The 11,054-nt window shown below is 40.3% G+C and overlaps 1 protein-coding gene across 1 annotated transcript in view; it reads left to right on the plus strand.

The window, feature by feature from the left end:
• Positions 1-11,054, plus strand: part of CCDC18 (coiled-coil domain containing 18) — a 153,774-nt gene that overhangs the window by 105,934 nt on the left and 36,786 nt on the right. Inside the window, exons 25-27 of the mRNA XM_014550012.1 lie at positions 484-627; positions 2,889-3,092; positions 8,315-8,452. Of these exons, the coding sequence (XP_014405498.1) occupies positions 484-627; positions 2,889-3,092; positions 8,315-8,452 (486 nt within the window). The remainder of the gene's footprint in view (positions 1-483; positions 628-2,888; positions 3,093-8,314; positions 8,453-11,054) is intronic.

Raw genomic sequence — 11,054 nt, forward strand, 5'->3', positions numbered from 1 at the left:
TGCATATCTCCCTGATTAGCCAATGGGAAGGGTAGCGGTCGTACGCCAATTACCATGTTTCTCTTTTATTAGTGTAGATATCTCTGGAAGGATTTGGAAGTAATTTTGTTAACTGGTTGTGGCTAAGGAAGGAATAGTGGGAAGGGGACTTTTACACTATATTTTTTTCCTTATACACACATTACTTATAAAATTATTTGTAACGTCATGTAATGTTTGTTTTAAGGTACCCTAATTTTCTTTTCTTATACAAATATAATTGAGACCTAAATCTCTTTTAGCATATTTAGTTATACATATAAGCATCTTATTAGGCACAAGAATTCTGATGTTTATATCTAAGTTATGGTTGTCTTAAAAACATACATTTATATTTTTTTGTTTTAGATATATGTGTTTAAAGTTTGACTTACTTGAATTGTAGTTATGATTAAAGAATTATTTTTTCTTAGTTACATTAATATTGTTCTGTTTAAAATTCAGATAGAAAGTTTGAATGAAAAATTGCAAAATGCCAAAGAACAGCTCCGAGAAAAAGAATTTATAACGCTACAAAACGAACAGGAGATCAATCAACTGAAAAAAGAAACTGAACGAACACAACAAAAGATGAAAGAAGTGGAAAGTGTAAGCAAATTATTTTCCTCCTAAGGAACATGTGTTATTTGAAGAGCCATATAAATCTTTATGTTTTAAACTGTTTGTTTTAGTATACAGAAACTGTGTCATAAATATTTTTAGGCTAATTATTTGGGCCAATACCTATTAGTTTCTTTTATTAAGTCTTTTATTCTTATGTTCTAATGAGTTGCCAGATGAAGTATCATTAGTTTGCATGTGTGTTGAGTCATGAACCATTTCATCCACTAGCTTTTTAAAAACTGAAATTGCAGCCGGCCAGTGTTGCACAGTGATTGAGCATCAACCCATGAACCAGGAGGTCATGGTTCCATTCCTGGTCAGGGCACATGCCAGGGTTGCAGGCTCGATCCCCAGTAGGGAGTGTGCAGGAGGCAGCTAAACAATGATTCTCTTTCATCATTGATGTTTCTATCTCTCCCTCTCCCCTTCCTCCTGAAATCAATAAAAATTTAAATAAATAAATAAATAAAAACTGAAATTGTTTCTAATTGTGAATGTAACTTTCTCTTGTTTTTAAATACTATACTCAACTGTATAACTTTGTATATCGCTCTTTATTGTGTCTGACTCATTGATTCTCATTGATTACCTGTCTTCTCTAGTAGAATATGAACTCCATAAGAATGGCCACATTGTCTCCTTTGTTCACTCTTGTAGCAACACTTAGAACAGCACGTATCACATAGTAAACATGAATAAATATTAGTTGAATTACATACATAAATCAAGCAGGGTCTCTGAGAACAAGTTTGGGCCCCTGTGGGGGAAAAATGATTACTAGCCCAGTCATTTTGTGTTCCCTAACAAGGATGGCTAAAAATATTTACATGAGATTTATATTGACTCTAGGGGCCCAGTGCACGAATTTGTGCACCTTGAAAGGAACTTTGGGCTGCAAGGCTGTGATAGGCACAGGGGCGGGTCTCGGCCCATCCTCCGTGACCCCACTCGGCCCCTCCCACCGTCCCCTGTCCCCTGTCTTCCAGCAGCCCCACTCCTGCCGCCACCACTCCCATGAGCTGATGGCGCCAGCCCTGCTCGCACCTGCTGACGGCATGGAGTGATTGGGGCCAGCACCAGCAACGGGTGCGAGCGGGGCCATGCTGTCAGTGGGTGCGAGTGGCAGCTGCTGCCTCGATTGCCTCTCAGGAGCAGGGGAAGGTGGAGAAGCCCTCAGAGGCAATCAGGGCCAGCAGCCACCGCTTGCACCCGCTGATGGTGCCGAGTGATTGGGACCAGTGCTGGGCACCAACAGTGGGTGTGAGCAGCGGCTCCAGCACTGGCAGTGGGTGCGAGCAGCGGCTCCGGCGCCGGCAGCAGGTGCAAACGCCAGGCGGGACTGTGGCACACGGGAGCAAAGAATTTTCAGTAACCACCAGAGGCTCGTCCCGATGAAAGCAACTGGCACCCTGCCTTGGTCTGGTGCCCCCGCTCACCTGCTCCACCATCCTGCCGTGGCCAACGCCCACCATGTTCCACACACACACCCCTTGGTGGTCAGCACGTCATAGCAACTGGTTGTTTGGTTGTTCCACCGTTTGGTCTATTTGCATATTAGCCTTTTATTATATAGGATACAACAGAGTTGGGCCCTGGGTCCCCATTCCAGACATCAGCATCCTAGTGATTTATACAGTTTTCTTTTCTTCTTATCAACCTTAAGGTCAATTGTCATTCCCTATCATCTAATCAAGCTAATTTAGAACTCACTCACTTTTCACTGATTTTTTTTCTCTCTAAGAACAAACTTTACTAGGGACTTAACTGAGTAATGAAAAGTATTTCAGAGAGTAGCAGTCTCAGTGACACACTTTACTCTTACAGGGAATAAGGTAATTACTCTAATCCAGCTGTGTGAGTTAATGTTGGGTTTTATTATTCATGCCAATATATTCTCCATCTTTGACATGGATAATCAGATATTAACTTCTTTTTTCTCTTTATGTTATTATGTATTCTGTCATGTTATATTCATAATGATAAAGGATTATACAGCTGGCATATTAAAGTCATGCAAAATATACCAGTCATTCCCAGATTTATTACAGTACTTTTGTCAGTCACTTGTTATTAAAAATAAAAACATTTTCTGAATATCAATTTCACAGTAGATTATATTCGTTGTATGTTAAATTATATAGAGATTTAGTTGGAAAGGGTGAAGTCACTTATTAAAAGAGAAATCTAAAGATGTAGGTTGTTGGTATCATTTCATTTTGAACTTAAATATATCCTGTGTATTTCAGGTTATGAAAGAGCAGGAACAGTACATTGCAACTCAGTATAAGGAGACCATAGATTTGGAGCAAGAATTGAGGCTAACCCGGGAGCAGATGCAGAATTCTCATGCAGAATTGGTAGATGCTCGTCACCAACAAATCCAAGCACAGAGAGAAATAGAAAAGCTCTCAACAGAACTGGAGGAGATAAAGCAACTCTCTAAAGAGAAGGTAATCCCTATTTTTAATAGTTTTACCTTATTGAAAATATTAATATTTTACCTTTCACTTTTTTTAACTGTATAATACAGTTCTTGCAAAAGTTAGTGTTGCACAACAATGTGAATATACCTAATGCTACTGAAATGTATACTTAATATGTTTAAAGTGCCCTAGCTGATTTGGCTCAGTCGATAGATTGTCAGCCAGCAGACTGAAGGGTCGTGGGTTCTATTCTAGTCAAGAGCATGTACCTCGGTTGCACATGCCCATTGGGCATGTGTGGGAGGCAACCAATCGATGTGTCTCTCTCACATCGATGTTTCTCTCTCTCAGTCTTTCTCCATCCCTTCTGCTCTCTCTAAAAATCAATGGAAAAATATCCTCAGTGCCCATCTATTGTGGCTCAGTGGTTGAATATCATCTACCTATGAACCAGGAGGCCACAGTTCGATTCCTTGTCAGGGCACATGCCTGGGTTTTGGGCTCTATCGGTAGTAGTGGGTGTGCAGGAGGCAGCTGATCAATGATTGTCTCTCATCATTGATGTTTTTATCTCTCTCTCTCCTCTCTCTCTCTGAAATCAATAAAAAAAATTTTAAAAAATATATCCTCAGGTGAGGATTAATAACAATAAAAAATGTTTAAAATGTTAAATTATATGTTATTTAAAAGAAAAAAATGTTATACTTAGCATAGCTTTTTAAAAAATACATTTTTTTATTGATTTCAGAGAGGAAGGGAGAGGGAGAGAGAGATGGAAACATCAATGATGAGGGAAAATCATTGATCAGCTGCTTCCTGCACACCCCCTACTGGGGATCGAGCCCACAATCCGGGCATGTGCCCTTGACCGAAATCAAACCCGAGACCCTTTGGTCCACAGGCCGATGCTCTATCCACTGAGCCAAACCAGCTAGGGCAGCATAGCTTTTTAATGTAGCTAAGAAGTTCCTCAGAATTGAGTTTTGGCCAATCTAATTAGTTTTTAATAAATTGAGTTATTAAAGCACTTTTAGACTTTCAAGTGAGTTTAAGCTAACACTTTTTTTTAAGATTTTTTTTTTTTCAGAGAGAGAGGAAGGGAGAGGGACAGAGAAAGAGAGAGAGAAACATTGATGTGAGAGCAGAACATTGATTGGCTGCCTCCTTCTCACCTGGGGCAAGCCCAGGCAAGTGCCCTGACTAGGAATCAAACCAGCAACCTTTCAGTGCACAGGACAATGCCCAACCTACTGAGCCACACCAGCCAGGGATAAGCTATTACTTTAAAGGCAAAATAAAGCTAATAAATCTTTATTGAGTGAAAGATTTTATATTTGTAGCCACTCCTATAAGTGAAAACTGATTATTTAAATATATAACTATTATGAAACCTGCAGTCCTGAATACTTGGGGAGGTATTGTGCTTTTAAAAAGCAAGAACAGCCCTAGCTGGTTTGCTCAGTGGATAGAATGTTGGCTCATGGACTGAAGAGTCCTGGGTTCAATTCTGGCCAAGGGCACATACTTCGGTTTCAGGCTCTATCCCTGCCCCTGGTTGGGGCACGTGAGGGAGGCAACCAATCCATGTGTCCCTCTCACATTGATGTTTCTCTCTCTCTGTTTCTTCCTTTCCCTTTCACTCTGAAATTAGCCTACTATATTTAGTCAAACATTTAATTAATGCCTTGGCAGGGCCAACTAAATGATTTCTAAAAATCAATGGAAAAATATCCTTGGGTGAGGATTAACAAAAAAAAAATTAAATAAAAAAATAAATACATACATACATACATACATACATACATAAATAAATAAATAAATAAAATAAAAAGCAAGAACACTAGCCCTGGCTGGTGTGGCTTAGTTGGTTGGGCATTGTCCTATGCGCCATAATGGTTGCTGGTTCGATTCCCAGTCAGGGCACATGCCCGGATTGTGGGCTCCATGTCTTGTGAGGGACATGCAGGAGGCAGCTGATCAGTGTTTCTCTCTGACATTTCTCTCTCTCTCTCTCCCCCCCGCCTTAAAAAAAATGAGTGGAAACATATTTTTAAAAAATATTTAGATTGGTACACATGGGTTAATTTGAGAAAAATATATTTATTGGTGTTCTAGAAAAGTTCTTGTGATTTTTTTTAAATTTATTTTTACTTTTGCTTTCTATTTTTTTTTTTAAATATATTTTATTGATTTTTTACAGAGAGGAAGGGAGAGAGATAGTTAGAAACATTGATGAGAGAGAAACATTGATCAGCTGCCTCCTGCACACCCCTCCTGGGGTTGTGCCCGCAACCAAGGTACATGCCCTTGACCGGAATCGAACCTGGGACCTTTCAGTCCACAGGCCGACACTCTATCCACTGAGCCAAACCAGTCAGGGCACTTTTGCTTTCTGTTATGGTTAGTAATTCAATATAGGAATTGAGTTAAAGTATGTTTATGTTTAATTTTGGTTAACCTAGTGATTTTTTTAAATTCACATTTCTAGATGGTTAGACTAATACAAAATATTTAGGGAGTATTTATTAAAATAATAAGGCATTTGAGAGTCTACCAGAAGGGAAGCTATCTACTTTTATCTCACTTCTGCCCTTATCAGTAGTATCTAATTATAGCAGAACTAGAATCCTGTTGCACGAAGATTCGAGCAATAGGCCTTCCTTCCCCTGGCTGCTGGCACCGGTTTTCCTCTGGCACCCGGGGACCCGGGCCTTTGGTCCAGCCTCAGTGGAGAAGCCAAGCCTCTTCAGTCTTCAGTCTTCAGTCCGGCCAGAGCCTTCAGTCTTCGCTCCACACCCGCGTATGCAAATTAACCACCATCTTTGTTGGGTTAATTTGCATAGTCGCTCTGATTGGCTGGTGGGCATAGCAGAGTGACACCAATTTGCATGTTTCTCTTATTAGTGTAGATTGATCTTATCTGATAAAATCAGTTAATCAAAAGTGAGTGAGCCCTGACCTGTTTAGCTCAGTGGATAGAGTGTCAGCCTGCGGACTGAGGGGTTCCGGGTTCGATTCCGGTCAAGGGCATGTACCTTGGTTGCGGGCACACCCCCAGTGGGGAGTGTGCAGGAGGCAGCTGATGGATGTTTCTCTCTCATCCATGTTTCTAACTCTCTACCCCTCTCCCCTCCTCTCTGTAAAAAATCAATAAAATATATTTTTTTTAAAAATGTGAGTGAATGTGGGAAATTATTTAAAATGTCAATTTAAAATATTATATTTTAACCCCAAACTCTAAATATACATTCATATGTTAATCTTTAATGTGGGATCAAATCTTGGTTCTTTGTGTATGGGTAGGATTATTTGATTAGAATGCTACCTGGTCTTTCTTCCATAAATCATACTCATTCCATCAAAAGAGGTGGGGAACATTTTTTTTGCCCATGTCCCCATTTGGATATTTATAACTTCATTCCAGGGACATACAAAATTATCAACTTAAAAATTAGCCTGCTATATTTGGTCAAACATTTAATTAAAACTTTGTCAGGGCCAGACCAAATGATTTTGTTGGCCTTACACAGGGCCCATGGGCCTGACGTTCCCCACCCCTGAATAGTTTCCAATTCAAAGTGAAAGAAGAGGCAGAGGAAGACAAATGCCATATAATTTCACTTATATATGGAATCTAAAGAACAAAATAAATGAACAAACAAAACAAAAACAGACTTATAGATACAGAGAACAAACTAATGGTTGCCAGATGGAAGAGAGGTTGGGGAGCTCTGTGAAAAAAAGGTGAAGGGATTAAGAAGTACAAATTGGTAGTTACCAAATAGTTGCAGGAATGTAAAGTACAGCATAAGGAATATAGTCAATAATATTGTAATAATCATATATGATTCTGGGTGGGTGTTAGAATTATTGGAACAATCACTTTGTAAATTAGATAAATGTCTAACCACTATGCTGCATACCTTAATGTAAAATAAGATTGAATGTCACCTGTAATTGAAAAATTAAAACAAGAAGACATTAAAGAAAACCAAAGTGGAAGAATTAAAAAAACATTTGAAAATCAATCAGAGTATAACATCTCATATTTTTTATGAGGTTTCCCACAATATTTTACAGCTACTTGACTGCTTCTGTATGGCTAGCAAAAGTTTGTGATTCATTTATTGGGTGCTTTACAGCATGTAACTTAGTTTTCATATAAAAACTTTCCTTTTGCCGGCTGGTGTGGTCAGTGGTTGAGCGTCAGTCATGAACCAGATGGTCACTTGTTCAGCTCCCAGTCAGGTTGCATGCCTGGGTTGCAGCTTGATCCCCAGTGCAAGAGGCAGCCAATCCATGATATTTCTCTCTCATCGATGTTTCTATCTCTCTATCCCTCTCCCTGCCTCTCTCTCTCTCTAAAATCAATAAAAACATATTTCAAAACAAAACAAAAAAAAGAGTTTTCCTTTTGCACATATAGTTCATCATTCTTCATAATGTGTAATAAAATTACATATTACAGTCACAAGCACAAGTAGCATAAATAGGTTTGGATAATTACACAACTGACTCTTGATAAGCAAATAGCACTTCTGGTAAACAAAATTGCATGGGCCTACTTAGGAATAGACTATTTTCGGCCTAGCTGGTTTGGCTCAGTGGATAGAGCATTGGCTGGTGGACCAAAGGGTCCCGGGTTCGATTCCGGTCAAGGGCACATGCCCGGATTGTGGGCTCGATCCCCAGTAGGGGGTGTGCAGGCAGCAGCCAAGCAATGATTCTCTCTGACAATTGGTATTTCTATCTCTCTTTCCCTCTCCCTTCCTCTCTGAAATCAATAAAGATATATTAAAAATAAATAAATAAATAAAAGGGAAAGGCCATTCAACGTCGGCCCCCTGAGTTCTCTAACCACACAGACATAAACCATATTTAGATCCTTCCAAAGATAAAGTATATATACATATATATATGTGTGTATATATATATATGTATGTATATATATATATATATATAAAGCGTAGACTATTTTCTGCCAAAGTTCAGCTTACTGTGGTTATTAGTTTGTTTTATAGAAAGCATTGATTTGTGAACTTATAATATTGAACAATATACTAATGTACTCCCATTAGTAGTCTTTTAAATGTATAGATTTTAAAGTCTACCATTTAATAAGTTACCTTAGTATATGAGTGTTTATAATGTTAAAAGATTAAAGTACTTCCATAAATGCAGCAGATTTGCTTAGCTATAGTAACCAGATAGACAAATTATATAACCTTTACTAATATGTCATTTTTAAGGAAGCTCATGGAAACCATTTAGCTGAAGAATTGGGGGCCTCTCAAGTACGTGAAGCTCATTTAGAAGCAAGAATGCAAGCAGAAGTCAAGAAATTATCAGCAGAACTAGAATCTCTCAAAGAAGCTTACCATATGGAGGTAAAGAACATTTTAATTTGTTTCATTACTCCCTGCAGAAATGGGTTGACCTATCTGGACATAAATATAAGTCTAGCTCTTAAGTGTTCATAATAGAATAATAGGCTGTGGTTTTATTTCTGGTAGCCTAAACATACAACTTTTACTTCATATCCAGTGAGCTATATGCTGTGAGGTTAAGAGCTTGAATTCTTGAGCCAGGTACCTGGTTACAAATCTCAGCTCATCACTTAGCACTTATGTGACCTTGGGCAATTAATACCTCAGTCTAAAATGAATAAAATAATAGCATCTATCTCATAGAGCTGTGTAGAGGATTAAATGAATTAATATAATTAAAGTTCTTATACCAAAGCATGCTTCATCATCATCATTATTGGTTATAAGATAGCACTTACCAAAACTAACTGGTGTATTTAAAAATCCAATATAAGCAATTTAATGTGATGTGAATCTATAATGCTTTGTAATTTTCAACATTTGTTCTGATATTAAGTTAGATGAAGAGGCAATACCAGAACCTGATACTTTGCTTTTTATCTGTTAGTATGTCTGAGCTTTTATAAAAATAGGCAGTATTACCAATTAGAAGAGCGTTTCTTGTCTTTTTAAAAACTACATCTGAAGATGTTATCTAAAATGTATGTGCAAGATCTAAATAAAATACTTGTGAAGTTCTAATAAGGCATTTTTCTAATGGCAAAACTTGCAAATACATTTATATTAAACACCTTTCAAAGGAGTTTGGTGGAGAACCAAAATGGCAGTCTAGGCAAATGCCTGTACTTGCTGCCTCCCACAACCACATCAAAATTACAACTAAAATACAGAACAACTATCATCCAGAACCACAGGAAAGCTGGCTGAGTGGAAGTACTACAACTAGAGAGGCAAAGAATAAAGCACACTGAGACTGGTAGGTGCGGAGGCGCGGAACAGACTGGTCCGGCACCCATGTGTGCCGCTTTTATAATCGGGAGGGAGGTCACCTCTGCAGAGGATGCTCGGAGGAGCTAGGGGTTCCAGCCCCACACCAGACGCCCAACCCAGGATCCATAGCTGGAAAAAGAAATTCCTACAGGCAGTAAGAACTACAGACTGTAAAAACCAGTGCAGATTGGGGCTGAGTGACACACGGGCTGCTGGAAACCCAGCTGCTCCTCTTAAAAGGCCGGCACCACGAACTGAACTTACAAGCTCCCACTTCCTCTGAGCACCAGTGCCCGGTGTAAGAAGGTGATCCCCCAAATTCAGGGGTCTTGGTAGAACACAAAACATACTCGGGAGCCAGGCAGCAAAGCAAATAACTTTACTTCTACGTAGAAGGGTGCGCAACACATGGTCTGGAAGCACACACACACTGAGCAGGTGGTCTGCTCGGCTTTATAATCCTGACGCACATCACTTGTCCCTCTTGATTGGAGCTAGTCTTTCACGATTGACTAATTCGAAGGGAGGGGTTGGCCTTGTGGTTTCAAGATGGAGCTCCAAGTCATGTGGCCTGCATGGCGGCTGTCTAAACTGTTCTTTGGCAGAAAAGATGACTTGTTTATTCTCACATGGGTGAGGGTCTGGGAGATCCAGACACATAGGAGGAGAAACTGGACTGTCTGGCATCGGGCAGGAACACGAGGGCAGCTTTCTTCCAGATGGAGGTGCTCGTAGTGGTCATTGTTCCTGCTCTGAGAACTCCCCAGTGCAGGGCTAACTGGCAGCCATTGCTGTTTGTTCTGCCCTGATGATTTCTGAGACCCCACCCCACCCAATTTACAACCCCACACAAGCTGTGGGCAGCAGCCTTTGCATATGAATGGCCTGTCCTTTCTCAGCCTAAAACCTGTCAAACAAGTTGCAACTGGGTCAAAGAGCCCCAAAGCTATCAATAAAAGGCCAAGACCCAGCACCAGCACCAGCTTGCCTTGCTTCACAGCTGGGCCTCCTCTGGCACTTCCAAACCTGATACAAAGCGGTGGAATCTGGAACTCTCTCTGTAGCTCCTGCTGGGTGGCCCCAGGCAGTGGCTGACTTGGCACCTCCCTGGAGAACCAAGAGCCAATGTACCCAGTGGTCAGTGTGAGACCATACCAGATTACAACTTTTCACATCCATAAGCGACACACTCAAGGGGCAGACTCAGTGAGCACCAAAGCCCCACTGAAGCAAGACTTGCCCCATAAGGATGTCTCCAGCACAGCAGCTTTCCCACTGTAGTCACAGCTGGATCCACAGCCAAGTGGCCTGGAGATCGATTCCTCCCAGTGACACCAACAGCAATCAAGGCTCAACTACAACATGATTGTGCACACAGCCCATGAAGGGGTGCACCAAGAGTATCCACCTCAGGTAATTTGGGAGGCTGAGCCACTGGGCCCTATAGGACACCTAGCACACAAGGCCACTCTATCAACTCAAGGAGACTTAGCAGCTACCCAATACATAGAAACAAACACAGGGAAGCAGCCAACATGCGGGGACAAAGAAACATTTCACGAATGAAAGAAATGGAAGAAAGCAAACTACTGGATATAGAGTTCAAAACAAAATTTTAAGGTTACTCAAGAATGTTCTAGAAACCTCCAAGGAACTTAGTGAGACCTTCAAG

This window comes from Myotis brandtii, unplaced genomic scaffold (assembly GCF_000412655.1).
Source record: "Myotis brandtii unplaced genomic scaffold, ASM41265v1 scaffold58, whole genome shotgun sequence".
NCBI classification, from domain to species: Eukaryota; Metazoa; Chordata; class Mammalia; order Chiroptera; family Vespertilionidae; genus Myotis; species Myotis brandtii.